Below are 27,995 nucleotides of genomic sequence, written 5' to 3'. Positions count from 1 at the left end.
GTGGTCTGCTGTGAGGCCCCTTCCCCTGAACTCTCTTGTCTGTGCCCAGGTCCTGACCCGCTCTTCTATCCGCCATGGTCCTTTGTGCATGCCCCTGCACCCTCCTTCTTGCCCATCATAGCCATTGTGCTGCCACTAACCCTCCCGCTTGCCATGCATGGTCTTCTGTGCTGCCACTAACCCTCCCACCTTCCCTGTGTGGTCAGATAGCTGCCCCTGACCCCTCCCATCTTCCATCTATGGTCTGTGTGTATGCCATTATAGTCTCACTGTTGCTCTCTATGGTGTGTCTTGCTTCCAGTGCCCATCCTGCCTGACCTCCATGGTCATCATGCAGCTCCTGCAATGCCCCCTTGCCCTCAGCACTCTGTTTCCATGTGCAGACCCCTATTCTCTCCCTCCTGGCTTGTCTGTTCCATTGTAATGCCCCTGATCTGTCCCTCCTGCCCTTTATGGTCCGTTATGCTGCAGCTTTCCCTCCTGTCTGTCCATTATGGTCAGCTAGCTACCATTGCCTCTTTCCCCTCTGTTCTCTGTTGTCCATGTGCATGGTCCTGTCCCCTCCCTATTGCTTTCTGTGGATTGTTGTGCTGCACTCCCATCCCGCATGCCCTGTGTGGTGTATTGTGCTGCTGCAAACCCTGATGCCTGCCCTGTAGGTTCAGTTTGGTGCACCTCTCCATGTCCCTCCTGTCCTCTGTTATCCGAGTCCATGTCCCTACCCTAATTCCTCCTGCCTTCCATGATCCAATGTACCATACTTGCTAACATTTTGAACTTTGTAAGAGGGAGATTTTGGAAACAAACTGGGGTATTGATTTTCCCCTTTGACTTACATTGAAAAAGAGGAGATTATAGACAGGAGAGAGATCAAATAAAGCCCAGTTGGGCTTAAAAACATTTGACATTTCCTGGCAGAATCGGGTCTGTTGGCATGTATGGTTGTACTACCACTGCCTCTTCCTTCTGCCCACAATGGTCTGTTATATTGCCACAGCCTCTCTTGCCAGTCGTGTATTGTTGGTTTGTTGCCCCTGTCCCCCTTTGCACTGCCCTCCGTAGTCTGTTGTGCTGCCACTGGTCTTCCTGCCTGCCCAGTGGGGTCAAATTGTTGCCTCTGCACCCTCCTACCTGCCTTCAGTTTTTAGACTCTGTGCCCCTGGCCTCTGCCTCTCAACAGTATCCTAATGAACAACTAGATTGCTAACAGTCTATATTTATTACAAAAGTGTGGAAAGCCTGACGTCATCTTGATGTAATCAAAACTGTATTACGTAGAGCATTTCCTTTAGCAATTACATATATGAGAGGGTCTTATTTGCATCAAAATTATGGTTAGTGCTCTAAAAAACTAAAATGAGGACATATTTTCTGAGTTTTCAAATAGCGACAAAGCACTTTTAAATTTGTTTGTTATCTTTATGTTTTTTTTATCCAGTTGACCACTTGATTAAATGTTGCACTTAGGGGAGAGGATATGGTGTTACTTGCAGAGCTGCGGACTTTGCAACTGGGGAACCAGGTTGGAGTTCTGCTTCAGCTCGACATTTTGTGAGTCTGGTCAAATCAATTACTCTCCCCAGGTCTAAAACCAAAATGAATTTGTTCTTGTGTGATGTAACCAATGCTCATGAAAAGCACTCCAATATCTGGCAAGTCTGCACTATATAAAACTGCAAAAACACAAAAAATAAAAAGAGTTTTGCACACTTCTGTCATTGGGCTACATGTGGACTACATCTGGGTGATATTTGTGCTACATTTGGGATCTTTTGTCTCTGGTGGCCATCTTTGGAGATTAGTTTGTTATGAAGTTTCCTAATTTCCTCATTTACTGCAGTCTCCTCAGTAGGAAATGCGTTCAGTTTTTTACTTTGATTCCATCAAGAAGATATTCAGATATGTCACACATTTGGTATAAATTCTGAATGTTAGCACTCTAGTTGCTCATTAAATCACTGTAGTAAAGCTACTGCTTACCACAGAAGTCTGCTGCTGGTATTAAAAGTGTATGTTTCAGTCTGCATGTCAGAATCTTTTAATGAAATAGAAGAGGATTTGAGAAGTCACTCAAAATGGGCCCTAATTTTTCTTTCTTCAGCACTAATCATAATTTCTGTGGCAAAATGTATATATATAATGAAAGCAGTCCTTGTCCCGTCCAATAATGGCGGAACCGAGTAGGTCCGGACCTCCAGAGCCTCACACCAAGCAGCGAAATACAGCCAAAAAAAATGAAGAATCCTCAAATGGATAGGCAGGGAAGACGGTTTATTGAAATGCAGATATATATATATAAAATTTCTATGGCGAAATGAAACCCCTCATTTTGTTCCTTTTCAAATTAAATGTATTAAGTGTTGCCAGTTTATTCCAATCAAAATGGCTTCAGGTGTGCCATACTTTTGTCATAAGTAAGACAGTAAGCGCTCTAGTTGTTCTTAAGAACTCTCTGGGACATTCTGTCATTGAGCTATACGTGGGCTACATCTGGAGGATATTTGTTCTACATTTGGGCTCTTTTGTCTCTGGTGGCCATCTTGGGAGACTTATTTGTTATGAAGTTTCCTAATTTCCTCATTTACTGCAGTCTCCTCAGTAGGAAATACTTTCAGTTTTTTACTTTGATTCCATCAGGAAAGCATTTAGATGTGTCACTCATTTGGCATAAATTCTGAATGTTAGCACTCTAGTAGCTTATTAGATCACTGTAGTAAAGCTACTGCTCACCAGGGAAGTCTGCTGCTGGTATTTAAAGTGCATGTTTCAGCCTGCATGTCAGAATTGTTTAATGAAATAGAAGAGGATTTGAGAAGTTACTCAAAATGTGCCCTAATTTTTCTTTCCGTAGCACTTATCATACTTTCTCTGGCAAAATGAACCCCCTCATTTTGTTACTTTTAAACTTAAATGTTTTAAGAGTTACCACTTTATTCCAATCAAAATGGCTTCAGGAGTGCAATATTTTTGTCATAAGTAGGACTGTTAGTGCTCTAGTTGTTCTTTAGAACACTCTTGGAAGCTGCAGTAGAACACAAAGGAATCAACTGACAGTCTCTGCCCTTGTTGGATGGACATGTTTTACTGAGAATTTCAGACTTCATTCTCACATGACTGAGAAAGATAATGTGATTTACAGAAAATATGCTCTCAGTTTAACTTATAGATCACCTTCCAAACCTCTGTGGGAAAAGCATGAGAAAATTGTTTTCTCTCAAACATGATTCATGATATCTCATCAGAAGGCTTTTTCACATGGTAAAATCACCTTAGAACACACCACAATTTCTAAAATGAGTATGGTCCCATCAACAAATGATTTATAATGTAACTAAAGTCTTAAAACCTTCTATTAACTGCAATGCTTTTTAATGTGGTGCCATCATGTATATTGGTCGCAAGATGGCTGCCAACACTTCTTGGATGAAGTGCTGACAGCCAATCAGATCTCACAATGAGATGTGTGGTTAGGCTCCGCCCAGATATATATATTTTTTTTCCATTAATATTTGAAAAACTACTTAATGGATTTACACCATTCAACAGAAATGTCTCTTTCTGAACCAAGAGCTACCCTTTTGCCAGATTTGCTGTAATTCCGTTCAGCATCTCGGGCTGTAGCCGTGTCTAAAGTGTCCTATGGAAAATTGCATGTAGAAAACACGTTTTGGGACCCCCCTTTTTTCTCGGCTCCCGCTTGCCGAATCACCCCGAAACTTTCAAGGTAGGAGCGGACCGAAACGGGCCATAAGTTTTGAAAATTCTGCAAAGATTCGTAAATCGGCGCCAAAGTAATTGGGAATAGAATGTTGCGAATTTCCTATGGTAACTAGGTCCTAACTATAACCACCTACTGGCGACCGCCAGTAGGTAATATATATATGTGTGTGTGTGTGTATATACATGTGTGTTTGTGTATATATATATATATATGTGTGTGTGTGTGTGTATGTATATATATATTGCACAATCTATCTGGGTTTGCCTCGTCTAATTTACCTGCCTGGATGTATGGTTGGTGGACAAACTTTGGAGGTATATATATATATATATATATATATATATATATATATATATATATATATATATATATATATATATATATATATATATATATATGTATATATATATATATATATATATATATATATATATATATATATATATGTACATACACACCCACAAACATCCACACACATACATCCTTTGCCCCAGCCCTCGTCTGCCATCTGTATAGCCGAGTGTGATTTGCACTGAGCGCATATCAGTCTTAGGTTTTCTTGCCCTGTGAATGATTACATTCTGTGGTCATTTGTGCGCCTGTGCCAGAAAATGAGTGTGTTTCAGTGTCAAAACTAGTTAGCCTATCATTACGTTTTCAATTTTCTCCCTATAAAGATACATTTACATTTCTTTGCTTCTTTCCTTTTTTTTTTTAAGACAGTTCTACGCTGCCTGCTTGCCCTTCGTTTCATCTGTAGTGCACTTCATTCCAGATCATGGCTACTTCCTCTAAGCCAGGTGACCTGTATGGGATACTGTTGTTCATACAGTATAATTCTTTAACAATTCCAAGATGGACAACACGTTAGTTCTAAATGTGGTGGCAAGACTGGAACATTACAACAACAATGGAGTATGTACAATATAAGCATGAGCGAATTTTGCGGATCTCGCGTTCGCGAATTTTGCGGATTTGCGGATTCGCAATCCGCAAAATCCGCGAATTCCCGCGAATTTGCGGATTTTTTTTTTGTGTGTGTTCGCCCGTGTTTCTGCCAGTTCGCGAGGGTTTTGTACACTTTCGCAAATTGCGAACTTACCTGTCGGGTCGCAAGTTTCGCGAACTTGTTGTTTCTACGTGTCCAGCCTGTTTGGGACACTCTTCTTCATCACTGCCACTCTCTGTCACCACTGCCACTCTCTGACTACTCATGCCACCCTCTGGCCCACCCATGCCACCCTCTGTTTCATCACCACACCCTCTGGTTGTCCAGTGTACATTATTTTCGGCAAAGCAAAGCACACCTTCCCTGCCTCAAGTGACCTGAATTAATTTGGGGCTGATTAATGTGTCACAGAATATTTTTTTAGCTGGCACCTGCTTCCTTAGTGCGCCCTGATTAGTGATCTTTTGCACTTGCTAAGTGCTTTCATTGTTGCAAAATTAGTTACAACACCTGCCCTGCCCCAACTGACAATAATGAATTAGGGGCTGATTAATGGATTTTAACTTCCAGCCTGGCTCCTGCTTGTCTCCCTTAGCTGTAATTCAGGACCTTTGTGGCATATGTGTAACTATTCTGAGGTTCAGAGCAGGGTCACATAATAGTTTCAACTGGCAACTGAACTCTGGAGGGGCCCCTCAGGAAGCACTACAGGAAATGGCTACTAATGATGAGCCTGAACTTTTGAACCTGGTAAGTAGTTACTTTCAGTTTTGCTAAAATCGTATTTCTGCAATTTTGCACTTATTCGCGGGGCGCGAACTCACGCGAACTCACGCGAACAGTGCGAGCAAAATCCGCTGCTCGCGGATTTGCGGATTTTGCGGGAGATTCGCAAATCTCGCGGATTGCGGATTTCCCGAAAATCCGCAAAATCCGCGAGCGGAACGGATTTTCCGCCCATGCCTAGTACAATACCACATGCAGATGGACACTCACTGCTATGTTTAGCTTTGTTTTAGCATATATATTCCCGCTGTTTTTGGATGGCAGAGTGTTTTTATTTTCCTACTTGTATTCTTTAAATTTAACTTGCCTATGTTGTGAAGTTTGTGTTTGATTTATTATGGCTGTGTCAGAGGGTGAATGCAAGAATGAGTCAGTGGATTGACGAACGGATGATTCCGTGCAAAGATGAGTGACAGAGTGCATGCATGATTGTAGGAAATCTGCCTTTTCTTCATGGTAACCCAGTATTTTGTGCCTTTTGCCTTTTGCTGGACTCTGTAGTTGCCAAAGTTTAACCTCGGGCCATTTTAAATCTGCAAGCCAGTGGTAAAGTGTCTTTGCTCTCCATTTAAATATGGTTGAAGTGTGGTTGAAGTGTGGTTGAAGTGGCATATTCCGAATTGGTGTATTTAACTCACCTATATGGTAAAAATAATTACCCAGGGCTTGAAAGTTAATTGTCGCAAGTGGATTGCACCACCTATTGTGGTATTGCAGTGCTAGATCACTCCCATGTATTGAAACCACCTGATGACCTTTGACTACCATTGTTTTAATTTAATTTTGTTTAATCCAGGGCATAGTTTGCGTAGTAGCACTACGCATAGCTACGCAAAGACCACTTTGCACTACGCACGCTATGCAAACTGAGTAGTGCGAACTGAGTAGTGCAGTAGGGAAAATGCTGTTCGCACTGATTGCACAGTGCCGGATGCTTGTCCACACTGTGCAATCATTGCAAACGACATCTTTGCACAGTGCAAGCAGTCATTTTCTGCCGCTCGAGTAGATTTGTACTCGAGCAGCAGCTTTCTCAACGTGGACTGATAGTTTCTCATTGCGAGCGGTCGTGAGCATACGCGACCACTTGCAATGAGAAACCTGACCTCCCCGCGTTGAGAATCTCGCCGGGAGGTTTATTTTCCAAGCTCGCAATCAGCAACATCAAGTTGCCAATCGCGAGCTTGGAAAACGAGGAAAAAGTCTCGCTGGGATGTTGATTTTACTCGCTCGCGGTCACCAACTTGACGTTGAGGACAACGAGCAAGCAAAAAATGCCTGCTACGCGTTTTTGCACTGTGCTACAGGCAATTCCCCCAGCGCGTAGTAGAGCAAACTATGCACGCTCCGTGAGCGTAGCGTAGTACTACGCTCAGGGTTACTTTTGTTGTTTTACTTTACCGTAACCTGAATGTACGACTTGATTTTTTCCCTGCATGTGCAAGTTTCCTTGAAGATTTCTTTCATGTAATCTTTGTAGATTTAAAGTGGGAGAGCTTTTCACAGAGTAGAACAGCCAGGAACAGAACGTGTGGGATGTGCATTTGAAAGCATGAGAGAGAGAGAGAGAGAGAGAGAGAGAGGAGAGAGAGAGAGAGGTGTGGAATGTACTTCTCGGTCTCGAAGTGCAGTGTTATAAGCAGTGGTGGTCAAATGTGCAGTATGTTGTACATTGGCAAATGATGTGTGCAGTGCTAAGTAGTGCTGCACAAATGTACATTGTCTTGTACATTGGGCAGTATTATGAAGTTCTTACTATTGGCTTTGACATGCCCTCGTATCATCTTGAATTCTGACTCTATCTAGCTTGAGCTTTTTGAGCGCACAGGCAGGCCCCCAGATTACTCATGTTGTTTAGGTTATTCACATTCAAGGTTGTTTTGTTTTCTGCTAAATTGAGGCTTTCGTGAGCTTTGCTGGGATAATGTGTGGGAAGTGTTCTTGGTGTGTTTCAGAGCAGAGATTGTTGATGCCAGAGTAATGGTGGAATGTACAGCTCAGTCTCGGAGTCAAAATACAGGGGCCTGGCCAGCTTCTGTCTTAACCTTGACACAGACCAGTACCGTCAGCTCGGTTTTTCATAACAGAAGAAAGGGGGCGAGGTTTCTAGATCCTTTGCCTCAGGATGAGTAAAGGCATTAGAGAGTGTTGCACAAATAAAACCCCATGCTTTATTCTGAGAACTGTGTTTGATGTGTTTCATTTTTTTAAAGTGAAATCCCTTTCCAGGAGGTGTGTTGTTTTTATTGCTTCATCGTATTTGAGCCTCCATATGGGAAGGCAGTATTTTTTATTATCTGGGAATGCGAAGCAATACAGTTGTCCACTACAGTGACAGTGTAAAACATGGCTTCAGGCATACCATTGTAGACTGACTGTGGCAGTGTAAACACTGCAATTTGATGTGTTAAAATAAACATTTTTGACAGGTCAAAATCTCCCTTTTTATATATCAATAAGTCCTTGTAGGCTTTATAATCCAAAAGGCAGAGTGCATGGTATTTTAAAGAAGGATATGTAGAAATGTAATGTTATCATATCCTTATAGTGAGCAGCTTCCAAAAATGATGTTTTACTCTGGCAGACTTAGATGTCCTAAGTAGAAAACAAGAGTACAAATATAAACCCTAATACTGTATCTCAGGAATGGAGTTAGGTAGAAAAATAATTAAACAACTATTTTTAATAGATATTAATAGTCCAATTCAATGTCCAAGTCTGATTTTTAATAAATCTTAAGGAAAAGTAGCTTTTCCCTGGCTGAGGTTCTTGAAGGCTAACGTACATTTGCTCTCAAATATATCAAAGCCAGGTATTAACATTTGAATAAGCAAGAAAAAGGTGGGAAATGCCTCCCAGGAGCAAACAATAGTCTGACCTGAATTGACAGAGGTGACTTTTCTGACCCTCAAATAGTGGGAATGGGGGAGGGGGCAGTGAGCATCCTTTTTGACATATCAGTGTCAAATACTGCTTAAGTATTAAATTCTGCTTGACAAGTCTTCTGGATTTACATATAACACTATGGGGCACACTTGAAAGGCAAAGAACAGGTTGCCAAGACAATTCTTGTGCATCCATAGTCTGATTGCTGAAAGACACCTCAATGTCCCACCAGACTTCTGTCTCTGTGTTTTTTGTTTCACAGCGGCTGCCTCAAACTAGATTTTAGTGTTGGATGTTGAAGGACACTGGGATTACCATAGTACACTTACCACACACTCCTAGCCCTCAGAGCCCAAGTTTAGTGCGACTGAAGACTTTTGCCATCTTGAAAATGTCCAAAGTGGGTAGGGTTGGCCCCGGGAACATATACCCCATTGGTTAGGGTGTGCTCAGGAGTCATTCCCGCCCACTAGCCAAGCTCATGCCTTGCACAATTGTGGCACCTCCAGGGACCCACCTATGAGCACTCCTGTGCCTTAGGAAGAACAGAAAAGGACTGAACCGGCTATCTGTGACCTGAAAGGGGCCTTAAAAGCCCGGACTGTCTCCGTCTTGTACCCAGGACAAAGAAATGGACTCCAAGGTTCATATGGCTGACTTCCTGTTCAAGATAAATGGATACAATAAGCTACATGTGGCCTTTCCCGCAACCACCCAACTATTGAGTGGCAACTGGACCTGGACGGGACCCTGCTGTTGGCCTCTGCTTGACACCTTTCGAGTCTCCAAGTGCCTCCCCTGAGTTCCTGTGGGCTTTAGAAGGGTGGTGGATTGGGATTCAAAAGACTCAGTCAAAAAGTAAAATCTTTGAATTTTTTACCAGGATAAATTGAGTTGGTGTATCTGACACACCTTCCATTGCAACCAGCACCAAATTGGACATAGGTCATGGTCTACTACAACCATTAACTACCATTGACCCTTTATGATTCTTGGTGCTATTCCTGCATAACAATTTACAAATTGATATTACTGGTTCCACTTTTTGATTGTTGACATGTTGGTGTCAGGTTTTAAAGTCTTTATTTCGATTAAAACAATCATAAAAGACAAATAATAACAAACATTAATTGACGATAAATATATATTCATTAACCATAAAATGAGCATTAAACAGTTTAAAGACAGTCCTAAAACAAGTTCTCCTTATAGGGAGAAGGTTTTACAAATAAATATCAAACAATAATTTGTAGGAAAAAGAAAAAGGGACAATATAGATCAAATAGGAAGAGATCATTAACAGGAGCAAATAAGCAAACTTTACGAAAAGAATGCTCTGACCATCAGTACGTTAATAACAATCCGAGGTTGATCTATTGTTTTGCCCTGAGTATCCAGGCCCAGCCCAGGTATTTGGCCGTACACACTGTGATAATTTCTAATGTATTAGTTTTTAATACATGAATGACCTCTTCAGATTTCCTAATGGGCAGGCGCTGAAACAGTGGTTTTAACCATTTGGCCCTTGGTGCCTGATATCTGGGGCAAACAAACAGAAAATGACCAACAGTTTCCTTATGGCCTGGGCACCATTTACAATGGTCCGTGGTGCTTGATGGCCAGTTTTTCGTAAAGGTGTTCAGTGGTAATGTTCCCACCCGGAACTGGTGATAAAGTTTCCTATCTAAGGATTTAGAAACCATGTCCCAATATTTTTCGCGAGATGGGTCCAGTTTGAAGGTAAGGAACCTACCCGTGAGATTAGTGGAGCTTGAGGCATTGATTCTATTCAGACGGAGCGTAGCCCAATACAATTCTTTAAGTGCCAGTTTAGATGGAAAGGTACTGGTGGCAGGGGATAACCAGAGCTGCTCTAAACCCATGTCCATCAGGATGGATTTTACCATTTGGAACCAGGGGATTTTCCCCGATCCCATGATTGACCTAACTTCTGCTACCCCATTTGCAAATAAGGTAAGGTCAGGGGAGGTCCATAGGCGCCTCCAGAAGGCAACCAGTCTAAATCTGGCCATCTCATTAATCGGAGGACAACCCAAATCCAGGCAGAGGGGAATAGAGGGGGACGACTGTGGCAAACCCACCAAATTTCGGAGAAATTTACATTGTATTTTGAACAGACCCGTAAGATCCATATGGCCCCACAAATCTGCACCATATAAAATCGCGGGATTGATTTTTACATCATAGATTTTGAGTGCTGGGGTGACCCGCTTAGTGATATATTTCCTTTGCTCACTAAGGAGGCAGCCGGTCAGTCGGGCAAGCTTGAGATGTTGAGCACCAACTTGGGCTTTCCATTTCAGACAACTATCTAACGTGACCCCCAGATATATCATATTCTCTACTTGGTCCAAATTGACACCACCCATACTAACTGAACTCTGGACAGGGCAGTTCTTTGTTAACACCATAAATGTGGTTTTTCCCACGTTCACCTTGAGGTCGCTGATGGCACAGAACTCCTCAAAGCGGTCCAAAGCCCGCTGTAGTCCGCCACGAGTTCTGGAGAGGAGTAAAGTGTCATCAGCAAAGATGAGCATTGGGAAACGCTGTCCTGCCAGCATTGGGGCATCAGTCGGTGTCAATTTACTGTATTTTTCTAATTCAATTTGGGATTTGTATTGTTTTGCATTGTGACTTTATTACTGTTTTGGTACAGTATAAATACTTTACACTTTGCCCTAAGTGAAATCTATTGGCCATGTGCCAGAACTACCAGGGGGTTGAGGTCAGGTTAATTTAGTGACTTTGATATTTCACTCTGACAAGGGTTGTGAATAGGAAACCACCCACCCCAAATAATATTCCAATTTCTTACAATGATCACTTACTGAACGCCTAAACAAATCCATGGCACAAAGGGAACTTTCATCCACCAGATCTATTGGCATTGCCAATGCATGTTTAAACTTCAGAAGCTTTGTATATCCCCTACTCAGAAAAAATGAGGTGTGAGAAAGGAGCCCTCTGGGCTTCACTGAAGAACAATAGGAAGAACCGCTGGGTTAGCGTTCATCCCCTTCCAGATAGATGGTACCAGTACAGTCTTCATATCGCTCTCAATGACAGCCTAAAAGCCCAATTCCAAAATGGAAGAGCACTGTGAGATCTATCCAGTGCAATGGGGACAACAGACCTATAATAAGGCCTTCAACCTCACAGTTGGAGTGGCTTCCAGCCATACTTGTGGTAAAGTCCACATTCTACTTGGAGAGAAAGGAAAGAGTCCCGATAGGACAACGAAGGCCTATTAAACCGCACCCTTACTTTTTATACGTTTCAACAACCAGGAAATACTCACACCTTAAACTTTTGCCTCCGCAACAGTAAAGCAGGGTTGTACAGCCTGTGAAATCCCAGTTAATCCAGTTATTGGTAGCTTTACTCTAAGCCAGCATGTGGGCAGCGCTTTCTCTTCATCAAATCCTGGAAAATTGGATGGTCAACCTCTCTCGCTCTCTTGAAAATGAATCATTTCAAGTCTGAATTCCTCCTCATAATACCTAGTTTTCCTAGTCGCTCGATCGAAATTGTCTCCTGGTGCCAGATCCTCACATTTCGTGAAACCCCAATTTGAGAAAGTCCCTGATTTAACCCCTATATGAAATGCACGTCAACAGCAAAGTCAAATCTCGGATTTCAGAATAAGACAGGTCAGTAGCACAGTCTCTAGTGTTAAATTATATAAATGGTGGCAATGCCATTCTTGCCATCCTTTTAAGTGGAGCTTTGATACTGACTAAATGTCACAGTCTGCTTTCTTGTACGAGCAAAATAATCAAACCACATTAATTGGAATAACTTAATTAGACATCCAGACCTCCCAGATATACTTTGGACACTACTGCTCTAGAGGCAATAAGTTGCATTAAGATTACTTTTATCACATTCAAATGAATTCACTTCCAACAACTCTCTTTTCTCTTCAACCAGCTCATCATCTTGGAGGGGCTAGTCCTGAACCAGCAATAGAGACTGGTCCAGGAGATTTCGCTTTAAATCTTTATTTAAGTGCTACCCGCACCTCCCCATGCTCTGCTAACCTTCAACTCTTCCTCATCCATTCAGATGATGAGGAAGTATCTAAATTATTACTTTAGTAAGAGGAGTTAGCCTAACAGCTAGGGTGGTCGACCTCGAATCTGAGGAACTGGGTTCGAGTCTCGGCAATGATGCTCAACATCCTGTGATTCTGGGCAAATCACTTAATCTCCCCGTGCCTAACCAAACTAGAACAGAAGTGAAATATTAACATGTTTTTGTGACATTTGTAATAAAGTTTGAGACATTAAGAGAACATATTTGAACAAGTTGTTCTTGAATGGTTGCACAGATTGATACTGTGGTGCCCCTGAGTGGTCGTGTTGAGTGAGTGCGATAGAGTGAGTGCGACAGATAAATAGAGTGAGGGCGTAGAGTGAGGGCGATAGATGGAAAGAGTGAGGGCGATAAATAGATAGAGTGAGGGCGATAGATAGATAGATAGATAGATAGATAGATAGATGGATAGATAGATAGATAGATAGATAGATAGATAGATAGATAGATAGATAGATAGATAGACAGATAGACAGATAGACAGATAGACAGATAGATAGATAGTGCCTATAAATAAACACATCAAAAACATAAACACCTAATAAACAATAATGCCTGATTATTGAAAATGAATAGACCAAGATATTAGATTTGTGCAAATACAATAAACAGAAGCAAGACAGTGAAGGGGCAGGAGAGAGTGAGACGGAAATAGAGGAAGAGTGGAGAGGCCAAGACAGTGAAGGGGCAGGAGAGAGTGAGACATAATTAGAGGAAGAGTGGAGAGGCCAAGACAGTGAAGGGGCAGGAGAGAGTGAGACAGAAATAGAGGAAGAGTGGAGAGGCCAAGTCAGTGAAGGGGCAGGAGAGATTGAGACAGAAATAGAGGAAGAGTGGAGAGGCCAAGACAGTGAAGGGGCAGGAGAGAGTGGGACAGAAATAGAGGAAGAGTGGAGAGGCCAAGACAGTGAAAGGGCAGGAGAGAGTGAGGCGGAAACTGAGGAAGAGTGGAGAGGCCAAGACAGTGAAGGGGCAGGAGAGAGTGAGGCGGAAACTGAGGAAGAGTGGAGAGGCCAAGACAGTGAAGGGGCAGGAGAGAGTGAGACAGAAATAGAGGAAGAGTGGAGAGGCCAAGACAGTGAAGGAGCAGGAGATAGTGAGACATAATTAGAGGAAGAGTGGAGAGGCCAAGACAGTGAAGGGGCAGGAGAGAGTGAGACAGAAATAGAGGAAGAGTGGAGAGGCCAAGACAGTGAAGGGGCAGGAGAGAGTGAGACAGAAATAGAGGAAGAGTGGAGAGGCCAAGACAGTGAAGGGGCAGGAGAGAGTGGGACAGAAATAGAGGAAGAGTGGAGAGGCCAAGACAGTGAAAGGGCAGGAGAGAGTGAGGCGGAAACTGAAGAAGAGTGGAGAGGCCAAGACAGTGAAGGGGCAGGAGAGAGTGAGACGGGAACTGAGGAAGAGTGGAGAGGCCAAGACAGTGAAGGGGCAGGAGAGAGTGAGACAGAAATAGAGGAAGAGTGGAGAGGCCAAGACAGTGAAGGGGCAGGAGAGAGTGAGATAAAAATAGAGGAAGAGTGGAGAAGCCAAAACTGTGAAGGGGCAGGAGAGAGTGAGACAGAAGTAGAGGAAGAGTGGAGCGGTCAAGACAGTGAAGGGGCAGGAGAGAGTGAGACGGAAACTGAGGAAGAGTGGAGAGGCCAAGACAGTGAAGGGGCATGAGAGAGTGAGACAGAAACAGAGGAATAGTGGAGAGGCCAAGACAGGGAAGGGGCAGGAGAGAGTGATACAGAAATAGAGGAAGAGTGGAGAGGCCAAGACAGTGAAGGGGCACGAGAGAGTGAGACAGAAATAGAGGAAGAGTGGAGAGGCCAAGACAGTGAAGGGGCAGGAGAGAGTGAGACGGAAACAGAGGAAGATGTAGAGGCCAAGACAGTGAAGGGGCAGGAGAGAGTGGGACAGAAATAGAGGAAGAGTGGAGAGGCCAAGACAGTGAAAGGGCAGGAGAGAGTGAGGCGGAAACTGAGGAAGAGTGGAGAGGCCAAGACAGTGAAGGGGCAGGAGAGAGTGAGGCGGAAACTGAGGAAGAGTGGAGAGGCCAAGACAGTGAAGGGGCAGGAGAGAGTGAGACAGAAATAGAGGAAGAGTGGAGAGGCCAAGACAGTGAAGGGGCAGGAGATAGTGAGACATAATTAGAGGAAGAGTGGAGAGGCCAAGACAGTGAAGGGGCAGGAGAGAGTGAGACAGAACTAGAGGAAGAGTGGAGAGGCCAAGACAGTGAAGGGGCAGGAGAGAGTGAGACAGAAATAGAGGAAGAGTGGAGAGGCCAAGACAGTGAAGGGGCAGGAGAGAGTGGGACAGAAATAGAGGAAGAGTGGAGAGGCCAAGACAGTGAAAGGGCAGGAGAGAGTGAGGCGGAAACTGAAGAAGAGTGGAGAGGCCAAGACAGTGAAGGGGCAGGAGAGAGTGAGACGGAAACTGAGGAAGAGTGGAGAGGCCAAGACAGTGAAGGGGCAGGAGAGAGTGAGACAGAAATAGAGGAAGAGTGGAGAGGCCAAGACAGTGAAGGGGCAGGAGAGAGTGAGATAAAAATAGAGGAAGAGTGGAGAAGCCAAAACTGTGAAGGGGCAGGAGAGAGTGAGACAGAAGTAGAGGAAGAGTGGAGCGGTCAAGACAGTGAAGGGGCAGGAGAGAGTGAGACGGAAACTGAGGAAGAGTGGAGAGGCCAAGACAGTGAAGGGGCATGAGAGAGTGAGACAGAAACAGAGGAATAGTGGAGAGGCCAAGACAGGGAAGGGGCAGGAGAGAGTGATACAGAAATAGAGGAAGAGTGGAGAGGCCAAGACAGTGAAGGGGCAGGAGAGAGTGAGACAGAAATAGAGGAAGAGTGGAGAGGCCAAGACAGTGAAGGGGCAGGAGAGAGTGAGACGGAAACAGAGGAAGATGTAGAGGCCAAGACAGGGAAGGGGCAGGAGAGAGTGAGACAGAAATAGAGACAGAGTGGAGAGGTCAAGACAGTGAAGGGGCAGGAGAGAGTGAGGCGGAAACTGAGGAAGGTTGGAGAGGCCAAGACAGGGAAGGGTCAGGAGAGAGTAACAGAGGAAGAGTGGAGAGGCCAAGACAGGGAAGGGGGAGGAGAGATTGAGACAGATACAGAGGAAGAGTGGAGAGGCCAAGACAGTGAAGGGGAAGGAGAGAGTGAGACAGAAATAGAGGAAGAATGGAGAGGCCAAGACAGTGAAGGGGCAGGAGAGAGTGAGGCGGAAACTGAGGAAGAGTGAAGAGGACAAGACAGTGAAGGGGCAGGAGAGAGTGAGGCGGAAACTGAGGAAGAGTGGAGAGGCCAAAACAGTGAATGGGCAGGAGAGAGTGAGGCGGAAACTGAGGAAGAGTGGAGAGGCCAAGACAGTGAAGGGGCAAAAGAGAGTGAGACGGAAACAGAGGAAGAGTGGAGAGGCCAAGACAGTGAAGGGGCAGGAGAGAGTGAGACAGAAATAGAAGAAGAGTGGAGATGGCAACAGTGAAGGGGCAGGAGAGAGTGAGACAGAAATAGAGGAAGAGTGGAGAGGCCAAGACAGTGAAGGGGCAGGAGAGAGTGAGACGGAAACAGAGGAAGATGGAGAGGCCAAGACAGGGAAGGGGCAGGAGAGAGTGAGACAGAAATAGAGACAGAGTGGAGAGGTCAAGACAGTGAAGGGGCAGGAGAGAGTGGGACGGAAACTGAGGAAGAGTGGAGAGGCCAAGACAGTGAAGGGGCAGGAGAGAGTGAGGCAGAAACTGAGGAAGAGTGGAGAGGCCAAGACAGTGAAGGGGCAGGAGAGAGTGAGACAGAAATAGAGGAAGAGTGGAGAGGCCAAGACAGTGAAGGGGAAGGAGAGAGTGAGACAGAAATAGAGGAAGAGTGGAGAGGGCAACAGTGAAGGGGCAGGAGAGAGTGAGACAGAAATAGAGGAAGAGTGGAGAGGCCAAGACAGTGAAGGGGCAGGAGAGAGTGAGACAGAAACAAAGGAAGAGTAGAGAAGCCAAGACAGGGAAGGGGCAGGAGAGAGTGAGACAGAAATAGAGGAAGAGTAGAAAGGCCAAGACAGTGAAGGGGTAGGAGAGAGTGAGACAGAAACGAAAGGCACATGGCGAATTGCGAACAAATGTGAACATTAACAATGCAAAAATACAACAAAGCAAGGCGAAGTTGTGGTGTGCATGGACCTAAGAACAAACTGCAGGAAGAAACTGCCTCAGCCATGTCTGGAAGATGTAAGAAGGGGTCGACAGAAGGCCATTCCTGGCGAGGCAGCCATTGTTCCAGTGTCGTCCCCTTTACATGGTCAGTAGGAGCAAGTGAGAGGAGGGAGTGGGAGAGGGGTGTGAGATAGATCAAAGCCTTTACTGTGATCAGTGGCCGCAGGCTGCCAGTGGGAGGGAACAAGCATAGGGCGAGTGGCGGGGGATTCTGGTGCGAGGCGTGGGGGCGGGGAGTGGGAGCAGGCATATGGGGTGTGAGTGAGGCCAAGCGCGCACCTGGGGAAGCTTTTACACTCCAGTACACAACATGCATTGTAGGAAATCCGGCTTGTTCAAGAGAGTTTGGTCACATGTAATAGGTTTCGAGCAATAAATTGCTCGACCTAAAAATGAATGTGTGTCCTCATGTAATGTAACTGGTGCTATGTAAAGCACTCTGATACCCGTTTCGGGTCAAGTTCACGCTATATAAAACTCTTCAAAAAAAAAATGTACTTAATATTTTGATGAAGCACTGTCTTGTGCTTGGCTGCCTCCGTGGTGACATCTGTTCTCTACTGGTACTGAAATTTTCTAAAACCTACTATCTTCACTTTGCCAGAGCTACAAAAAGAGGCAATTTGGATTTGCCTTCAGGTCAGAGGGAATAGAAATAGGATTGATTTTCCATAGACCTGCACTGTACACCAGCTCGGCAGAGAGCATCCCCCATACCATGTCCAAATGTTGCTGTATGCCTTGTCAAGTCTGCATTTACTCTGTCCTATCGCTGCATGTATCCTTTCCAAGCTCTGCCTATCTGTCTGTCAGCCCATCCCTTTGGCTCGCTAAGCTCTTGCCTAAACCCTCTCCCAGCCCTGCCCTCAGCTTCTCAAGCCATGCCTGCACCTACTCGCAGGCATACCCTTAACATCTTCCAGCCCTCCTCGTACCCTCTCCCAGCCCTGCCCATACCTCGGAGTACACATACAGGGGCAGCACCAGCAACGCCAACAGTAGGTCCGCCACGGCAAGGCTGACGATGTAGTAGTTGGTGGCAGTCTTGAGGGTGCGTTCCGTCAACACACTGAGGCACACCAGGGTGTTGCCCAAGATGATGATGAGGATGAGAGGGATGCCGAAGATCAGGGCCAGGTAGTTGCGGTCCGGAGACCCTGGTCCTGCTCCGGTAAGAGTCTGATTGAAGGTGACATTGACCATGGCCTGGTAGACAAGCTGCCGACTCTCCGTCTGCCCACCGTGAACATCTAGAAATGAAGAAGATAAGTGAGTAGAACACAGTCCAGCTGGCCTTGCACAAGACCTCACAGGGTGTAGGACTCCGGCGAGAATTCTCTCTGTGCTGAATGCAATATATGTTTGTTTCACTGCAAGACTGGACTAGTGGGCCAAACATAGGGCACTTCCTGTGGGTTTAGAATCAGAAGAGGAGGCTTCTTCCGGCTGGATAGGCTGAGAGAGCTGTGCAATGACTGAGATCATCCAGCAAAAACCAAGGGGGTCCACCAGCGTGGACCCCTCCCTCTAAACTGAACCTGAAACTCCTCATTGGACCACTACAGACCAAGGACAGAGTGACAGTGTCAGCTCAGAATCACCCTCTGGTGTCCTCAGGACTAGCGTGACCCCTAAAATTGAATTACATGCCTCTTGGGATTACAAACGTCCGGGGTTGTTACTCATGTCCTGTAAGCACCTTTGTTCCACGTGCAGTGCCTGTGCCCTGCTCGTGAAGGAAGTGTTGTGGGAGAGAAGGCTGCTGCTGCCACACCCCATGCAGCATGGTTCTTAAGCATGGGTGGTCGGATGGACCTGTCCCTGGTGTTATGAGACACAGGAATGGTGGTTTTCATGCAGGGTAAGGATAAAAATTAACGGCCCATGAATTGATCTAGGAAGCGCTGGATTACATTCATAAGCAAAGTGGAAACAGGTATGTCAATGGTACTTTACTGTGCCACTTTCTGCTCATCAAACATCTTGTGCCAGAAAAATAAAAGACTATGAGAACTGATGCTGCAATATGGCAAGCTGCCTCATATACAGTTGCAAAAAACATGGCTTGGTAGTTCGGGTTGGACTGTTCCCATGAGGCACAGGGTCAAGGCTGATTTGCATATAGCCATTGTCTGACCCAGGGTGGTGTGGAGTGCAAAAAAACCGATGGATTTAGGCCCAGATCTTTGTACTGGGATGAATGTAAGACATTGTTCTGCATTCTGTCCATCAACTGTGTTTTTTGCCTCATATACAGTGGCATACATTCGAATGTAATCATCTAGTACACAATTTTCTTATATGAGTTGCTATTATGGACAACCTTTGGCCATTCGTGCATTTCCACAGTGGGCTGCAAATTTAGGGATTTACAGACGCTTGAATCTCTATAGCCTTTATAGTCTGAAAATGGTGCTGTAATATGCACTGTTTAGACCAATTTTTGGGTGGGCATCCGTCTTAAAACCCACTTGAGAGGTCCAGGCTCATTGGCAATACTTAAAGTGCGTGACTGAGTAAAACATTTGTGCAAGGGATGTTTTTTTTTTTTTTTTTTTTATTCCTAGTCCGGCGAAGGTGGGAAAGCACTTTACAGCATATTGCAGTGAGATACTGGAGTGCTCAAATATTTTATGAGTTTCTTTTCAGAACTGTCTTAATACCTGTGGCTGTTAATAAATATATATGGAAAATTGCAATGACCATAAACAAAATCATGCCCCATTTATCCCCCAATCCCGCAGAATGTGTTGAGGGACCCAGGGGCGTAGTTTGTTTATTAAGATTGGAGGGGGAGCTTCAGATTCGGAACAAATATACTGGCAATATCTGTTTTAACATACACTCCGAGAAGCAGGACATGAGGGGGGTTCAAGGGGCAGTGGGAAGGGAGACCCGCTCAGATTGTTATTGGTACTTGAAACTAAGGGGCAGATTTATGTTAACTGGCGCATCCCCAGGGATGCGCCAGTTAACGTGCGCGACAGTGCGCCACAGCTCTGCCACCCCTGGTGCAAAAACGGCACAGATGCGTGACGCATCTGTGCCGGAAATGTGGCGCATTGCTGGAGTTGCGTCGCAAGCGCGACGCAGCTCCAGCAAGGCTCGGGGTGCCCCATCTACACAACGCCTCCTTATGGCGCAGGGCTTCACAACGTGACGCATCTCCTAGATGCGTCACGTTGTAAATAGGGCGCATTGTTTGCACCGCAGTTGCGTCAAATAAAGTGACGCAATTGCGGCGCAAGGGCATCATAAATCTGCCCCAAAATGTTTTGTGAAATAACCAACATTTTTAAGAACTTCAAGAGACATATGTGTGTTTTAAGTCTGTGTGTGCATGTAAAAATCCTACGTGAAATCCGACAGTCACCTTACTATACCCGACTGAAAGCCCCTGCTCACAACTATTTACGACAAAACACACTTATTAGGGGGTGTAACGCCACAAACACACCCCGAAGCTACGCCCCTGGATTGGTCCCTCATTCTCCTTCAGCTTAATTTGCAAAAAACATAAGTGGCAGAGCCCTAGTCAGGAACCACTTCAATTTGCACCGCCCAGTGCCATTGTCAGTGCTGCCATTTACAGTAACACCTAAACTAACAACCATCACACACCTCCAAAAAGTGTGACAATTCTGTCAATTACAGGCCCAAAAAGCTGAAAGAATGGCTTTGGTGGCAGATATTAGTCACTCATAGTGTATATTTAATTAATAAACAATTGTTGTTGTGCTTGTCTCTAAATGAAACAAACAGCACCGGCATGTGGCAGACTGTCATAGGGCCGATGCTGACAATTAAGTGCCGGTGCAGAGCACGGGAAACCACTGGCTCAATTTAAGCACTGGTTTCTCATATCTCACAGATATTCATTGGTGTTGGACTGAATGGGCCCTCGAAGGGTTAGGGCCCATGAACATTTTGGGTTTTCCTGCGCTGCTAGGCCAAGCATTACGCAATGGCAATTGTGCTATGAAATGACTTGTTTAATCCAGCAAGTAGCGTCACTTTTCCTGTCATTTGGAGACAGAAGGTAAACCAAAGATCGCCAACACTAACATTCATTGTAGTGCTATAAAGTATTCCAGAACGCCTCTGTGCGCCCTTTCCTGCATCAAATTCTATAGCTTTTATGCCATACTCCGCAAATAAGACCTCTTTGCCCTCTAACATTCTCCCTATTCACTACACAGAGAATAGCCTGATTAACATGCCTCTCAATGCACTCCAAAGCCCATATTTATGAGGCCCTAGCATCACAGTTGTGTCAATTGTTGAGGCACAACGGCAGCCCAAACTACTAAATCATATTTATGAAGTCATGCAAAACCACCTTGCGGGGATTTGAATGGCCTCATACATATGGAGTAAGGCAAGGCAGCGCAAATTGCTACGTTGCCTTACTCTCTGTTAGGGAGGCGTCTCATGGGTGTTGAGGTGGGTGTTTCCACACAACACCCATTCATTTTGCGGCAGTTCCAGATTTACAAGACCGTGTAAACCTGGAGATCCGCCAAAACCTTATACCTCCCCATGTGAAGCGCACAAGGAGAACTATCACTATTTCTCCTATTTTTTTTCTCTTTCTATGTGTGCTGCATTCTGGGGCAAAAGCAAGGGTTTTGGGTGCACTGTGGAAGGTGACGTTTCGTTCACCCTCAAATCAAACCCCCTTCCTTGATAATGGACTGTATTTATAACCAGAATAACTTGTTTAGTAGCATTAAGTACCATACTTCTGCTGTAATTATCAGATCTCGCTATTACCTAATAAAATGGTATTCCGTTTACTGACCTCGGAAGGATGGAAGTCTGAGTCAGCAGAGTTTAGTCATGAGCCGCCATTAACGGATGTATGACGTTACCACACATACTTTTACCACGCATACCATTACAACGCGGTATTTACAACGTATACCGTTACAACGCATAGCGCTTAGAGGTGCTGGATAGTGGTAAGTATAATTTTATATTCCAACTCCAGTCCCCGTGGACACTAGGGAAGGTGTTGGATATAAAATTATACTTATTCCCTATCCTAGAGCGCCCCCCAGCGCAATGCGTTGTAATGGTATGCGTGGTAATGCCTGCGTTGCAGTGGTAGTGCGTGGTAAAAAATGCGTGCTAAACGTTGTATACCGCCATTAACTACACACTTAAGCAGCAACTCACTGAGCCATCATGCTTATTAAAGGCATTGTGGCACCCTAGGCATTTCACTACTATTGCTAAAATAAAACCCTCAACCTAAAATAGTTTGTCGGTCTCAGGAAGACTGTGTCACGCATAATATGGACCCTGAACCACACACCACAAAGCAGCAGCGTTGCTTCATGGGCATTTGCAAGAATTACCTATGAGATCGATTCATTATATGTATTACATCATTCATACAGCTCTGGCATTGAAGCATTCCAGCCTATTATTTGCTCACACTCATATATCACACCACTGGAAAGATGACTTAGGGTTAGTAGGTCAGAATAGGGTGGACACAAATATTGTGTAATCAAAATATTTTGAAGGTAAGTGCATATAGGTAAGCACAAAGTTACTATTCTTATATATAGATTCACTGAAAAAACAGAGAGTACAGGGACGTCATACTTAGGCTCAGATTTCACACATGCAAAATAAGAGAAATTCAGCAATTAGTTGCCTAGGCTAACCATAACTCGCACCCCGCAATGCACTGCTTAAGACCTAACATATTACATCACTCATGACATGGTCAGTGACATCACTGATGACATCATCAAGTAAGTTTTAATTATTTTCTAAGAGTTTATGATTGTTAAACCTACATACTAACCTACTACAAACGCTAAATTAGTATACTAGGTACACTACTACTAAGGGATGCTGCTTCTAACATATATTATGTGAGTAGATGTGTGACTGTATGTATCCTTGTCTGTGTGGTTGTGTGAGTGGCTGTACGGGTGTATATGTGGGTTCGTGAGTAGCTGTGTGGGTGAGTGAGTCACTGTGCAAGTGGCTGTATTGGTGAGTGAGGGGGTGTGTCAATGGATGCATGGGTGTGTGAGTGGAGGTGTGAGTGGCTCTATGGTTGGGTAAGTGGGTGTGTAGTGACTGGTTAAGTGAGTGTGTGCGTGTCTGAATGGCCATATGAGTGAGCGAATGGGTGTATAAGTGGCTGTATGAGTGAGTGAGTGGATGTTTGTGTGGGTGTTTGGTTAAGTGAGTTGGTGTGAGAGTGGCTGTATTGGAGAGTGAGTGTCTGTGTGAATGGCTGTATGGGTGAGTGAGCAGATGTGTGAGTGCTTGCATGGATGTGTGAATGGGTATGCAGGCTGTGTGGGTGTGTGAGTGAGTATGTGGGTGCTTGTATGGGTGTGAGTGGCTGTGTTGGTGAGAGGCTGTATGGGTGAGGGAGTGAGTGAGTGACTGTGTAGGTAAATAAGTGGGTGTGTGAGTAGCTGTATGGGTGAGTGTGTGGCTATGTGACTAGCTGTACCGGTGAGTGACTGGTGGTATGAGTGGCTGTGAGTGTGCGTGAATGGTTGTGTGAGTGGCAGTATAAGTGAGTACGTGGGTTTGTGAGTGCCTCTATGAAGGAGTGAGTGGGTGTGTGACAACTGGTATGGGTCTGTCAATGGGTATGTGAGTGCTTGTGTTGGTGTGTGCGTGGGAGGATGAGAGGTTGTATGGGGGTGTGAGTGAGTGGTTCTGTTGATGATGTCATTTAAAATGTCATCAGTGATGTCATCTTTGATGTCATTTAAAATGTAATCAGTGATGTCATCAGTAATATCACTGACCGTGTCATGAGTGATGTAATATGTGAGGTCATAAGCAGTGCATTATGGGGGTGTGAGTTGTAGTTAGCTCAAGTAACTATAAATGCTGAATTTCTCTGGATTTGTATGAGTGAAATCTGAGCTTAACTATAACGTCCCTGTAACCTTTGTTTTTTTAGTGAATTTCTAAGGTTTTTTTATTCAATTTCCTAACTATAACGTACTTGTAATCTGTGTTTTTTTCTGTGAATTTGTAAGGTTTATTTTTTAATGCAATTTTTTTATTCATTTTATTCCGTTTTTCTGTAATCTTTCGGCTTTTATAGTCAGTTTGTAAAGTTTTTAAATTATATTTTTTAACTATATTATCCTGTGATGTATGTTTTTTTTACTGTATTACTTACATTTTTCATTCAAAAATTGGATAGCCTTCATTATAGCTGTGTTACGACAGACTATTTCGTTCATCTGTATGAGTGAGTTCCTCTGATTTGTTTCAAGTTACTAATGCATTTCATTTTTTTGTGGGGTTTTTTTCATGGCGACTTTGAGAGTGCCGCGGCAATGCCCCCTTAAGATACCGGTTTCTTTTTTACACAATGTATTTATAGATATTTTTTACAGTATGTTGGATACTAGGAGTTTATTAGATTAACATTTTAAGCTGTGTTTCTTAATTAAGTTTCGCTGTAAACTTTGTTAAAAGTGTATTTTTGGTTTCCGTGGTGTTGCTGGTCATCGGTTACCGCGAATATTGCGACTTTTTTGAAAAAGTGTCAAAGACATATATAGAGATGTTGTAAAGTTTGATGGATATTAGGAGTTTAGTTGCCAAACATTGAAATTTATTATTTTGTTTTTATTTGTTTTAAAAGCACTTCCATATATGATTTCTAGTGTTTACTCTAGTGCATTTACTCATTTTGGTATTCACAGAAGGCACTTACTCATCAATGAGTAAGTGCCTTTTGTAAATACCAATGAGTTAGTGCCTTTTTGTGAATATCAAAATGAGTAAGTGCATTCTGTGAATACCAAAATGAGTAAATGGTAGCAAGTTTAGGATTTTGTCTTAAGTTATTTCTGTGAATCGGGCCCTGAGTGGGCGAAATATCCTCCGCCACAGATATCCCTAACTTTTTCTCCTTAAATTTCTAAAAATCTACCTAACGGATTTACACCAAATAACAAAAAGAACAGTTTGCATAACCAAATCTACCTTTCTACCAAATTTGGTGTAATTATATCCAGCAGGTCGGGATGTAGACGTGTTGACAGGTCCTATGGCAATTAACATGGGAAACATACTTTTTTTGCCTCCCCTCCTTTTTCTCAGCCCTCACTTAACAGATCACTCAAAACTTCCCATCTGCAACAAGAATTATCTGAGCACTTTAATTGGAAAATGTCATGAAGATTCGTCAAATGATGCCAAAGTTATAGCGAAGTCAAAAATGAATTTCCTATATATATATATATATAGATTCACCGAAAAATTTCTAACTTTAAAAGGCTGCTATAGTTAGATGAAAATGTCAGATAAAACAACAAACTAACAAAACAACTGAAATTCACCAATTATAGTAGCTCAAGTCTCAAGTAACTATAACTTGTACCCTGAAGTAACTATAACTGGCGTCCCCGCCATCCACATTGTTTTCATGAATTACATTATTTTAGATGTTGAAGTTTTGTTATCAATGGTGTCTCTATGGCCAGTCCCTGCACCCAACACCTCTCAGGTGCCTATTATTCCCACGCCGGGCATGGCCTTTGGCCATTCATGGTGTGGGATTTGGCACAGGGCCTGGCCTATGAGAAGACCTTGCATCCTCAACGGGCCCCCTTCCCCCTGCAGTGGACAGCCTTCCCCCCAACTCCCTGCAGGCACCCAATCCCCTTTTTATTTTGGGGGGGTTCCGTAGTTCCACTGATCCACTGTGACACTTAGCAGGACACCCCTGGGAAATCGCTCTGTATCTGAGCAACTCCCCAGGGGGTGTCCCACAAGGCCCTGGGGGTTGGGGTACCCTACTGTACTGTCATATCTAATTTTGTTTTATTTTTTAGGACTCAGGATGTCGTTTCCAAGTTCTAAGATGGAAACCACACCTTTTCCTTCAGATTGCGGCGAGCTCATTACAATGTGTGGTTGAGTGCATGGACCTGCAGTGGATCTGCCACAGATCGTCTGCGGCATGAAATATACTACGTTTGTGGTCCTTAAATTCTCAAAAACTAATGAACGGATTTACAACAGATCTTTAATTTAGAACTAAAGAATCTTGAATCCAAGTATATAACAGGACCTGGAGATCTAATCACCTATCTAAAGTCGAATCCATGGAAATAGCAGGACCTGGGACCATTCACCTGTACCCATATAATCTTAACTCTAAGTGCACAGCAGGACCAGTGATCTTCACCCCGTACTTATAGAATCTGTAATCTCTCAGCCAATTAAATAGCAAGACGTTCTTACTCTTCACTCCTACTTGAGGCCACCTCTCTTTAATTCCAAAGCTGTCCCAAGATCTTCACAAACCAACCACATATTTCCTCCTCTATCATACTTATAAGTGTCCTCACTTTTCTTTTCACTCCCCTTCGTTTTCACTCATTTCTTTCTCCCACAACAGCTTCTGACCAGTGGCTTAATGAAACTTGAGGGGGCTCCCCTGCAAGGTACATGGAGGGGCCTCCGCTCCGGATTCAATCAGGAGCTCTCAGGCCAGAGTACTGTGCTGAGGGGGGACCTGCAGCTCGGGGGCCCCGCACAACGGCAGCTGTGTGGGCGTGTGTTCTGCCACTACTTCTGACCCACTCCCCACTTCCCTTCTTTCCCTCCTTAATCTCAGCTACTCTTCCATCCATTTTCTTCCCCTTCTGCTGTGTCTCCCCTCTATTTCTGTTTCTCTCACTCTTAACATTTCGCCACTCTCTCCTCCTCACCTAATCGCTTCCATTTCTTTCTCCTTTCTTCTCCTGCGGATCCACCTCCTTTTCCATTTTATTGAGCCTTCTTTCACATTCCATCTGCCCTCCCATCTCTCTTGCCTTCTTTCCCTCATTCCTCACAGTTCCCTTTCTAGAGTTGGGCGAGCCACTGAAAGTTCGAGCCAGGCTCGAGCCTGAAGCTTGGCTCTGGTTCCCTCAAGGTCCTGTTGGAACCTAGAGCACATGACTAGCAGAGCTTTCATATGCCTTGTGCCTGTCTGTTACATTACGGCCAGAGCTACAGACTTCAGAACTGGGGTGCCGGTTCGAATCTCAACATCGGCTCAACATCCTGTGACTCTGGACAATTCAATTAACCTTCCTATCCCTAAAATAACGAATGTGGCTTCGAATAATGTAAGTGGTACTAACGGAAAGCACTAATGTCAATTGTGCACAAATACACAAAGGTAAAAACAAGACCTAGCACAAGGGAAGACAAATAGATAGTCATTTACTGTCTGTTTGCTACAAAGTGAAAACAGAAAACTAGGCTAAACCGCAGCTTTCCCTCTTAAATTGTGTGATCTTAGGCAAATATTTTATTTCACCAAAAGTCTTTTTCCTTCATTATTGCATATTAAAGCACATTCAAATAAGTGTGTTCAGAATGCCATTTCTACAAAAACCTATTGTGTTTGATTTAACACACAATAATGATGCACAATAATGATCTGGGCAATGTTCAGGGCTTATATGACAAGTATCTTGCTTCGTAGTTCACTAATGGTTCATGATTGAAAACTATCAATTAAGTAAGTACTCCTCAGTGCAATGTTATAATGTGACTTGTTAATGTCAAAGTTTCTACACGTTAAAGAAATACGCTTTTTTGAATTTGAAATATTTACATCACAAACGCGTTCATGGCTCGGCTCGTGCATGGGCTCGAAGATCCGAGCCAAGGGTGTGTTGGCCTGTCTACCTTTGCCTTTCTTTCCTCCTCCATCTCCTCTTTATCCTCTTCCCCTCACTCTCCAACCTCTCCAATTTCCTCTCCTCTTTCTTCATCTCCCCCCACCCCTTCGGCTTCTTCTCGCTTCTTCTATCCTGTTGCCTTCTTATTTTCTCTCCTTTTGCCATTCTTCTCGCCTCACTCCGTTCTCCTTTCCCTGTCGCGTTCTTCCACTTCCCTCAGCCCCAGCTCCACCTCTCCCCTCCCTTCTTCCCGTGCATTGTCGCCTCGTCCCTTCTTTCTACTTTGATATAAAATACGTTAATTAGAGCATAAGTACCTAAGTGATGGGCCCTCCACGTGAATGCGATGCGTGCAGTGACCGGTGAGCCGAGCGTGCGTGCGTGCGCCAGACCCCGGTCCTTCCTCTGACGGGATGCTGCTCCGCAGCGCCAGATGTAGGGACAAGTCGAGCCGCACTTCTGCAGGACGTCTCCACTCTCGGGTGCCCTTTAGTTTTTTTCCTTTTCGTGCAACTTTTCTCCGGTATTATATATTTTTTATAAACAGACTAGTTCTACTGGCCTGTTTTTAATTCGCTGTCCAACGGAAGCTCCTTTGTTTTTGCTTTGCATCCTTCCGTATCTGTATTTGTCGTCCTTTCTTCTTTCTGTTGCTTTCTTTTGTTCTTTTTTC

General features: G+C 44.2%; 1 protein-coding gene across 1 annotated transcript in view; it reads right to left on the bottom strand.

The window, feature by feature from the left end:
* Positions 1 to 27,770, bottom strand: part of LOC147750960 (D(4) dopamine receptor-like) — a 153,557-nt gene extending 125,787 nt beyond the window's left edge. Inside the window, exons 1-2 of the mRNA XM_086937377.1 lie at positions 27,640 to 27,770; positions 17,598 to 17,890 (exon numbers count right to left, since the gene is read on the bottom strand). Of these exons, the coding sequence (XP_086793503.1) occupies positions 17,598 to 17,843 (246 nt within the window). The 5' untranslated portion in view covers positions 17,844 to 17,890; positions 27,640 to 27,770. The remainder of the gene's footprint in view (positions 1 to 17,597; positions 17,891 to 27,639) is intronic.
* Positions 27,771 to 27,995: the final 225 nt, after the last annotated feature.

Source organism: Lissotriton vulgaris, chromosome 1_1 (genome assembly GCF_964263255.1).
Source record: "Lissotriton vulgaris chromosome 1_1, aLisVul1.2, whole genome shotgun sequence".
Classification (NCBI taxonomy): Eukaryota; Metazoa; Chordata; class Amphibia; order Caudata; family Salamandridae; genus Lissotriton; species Lissotriton vulgaris.
The sequence above is the reverse complement of the archived record's forward strand: the minus strand, read 5'-3'. Positions and strand labels throughout refer to the sequence as shown.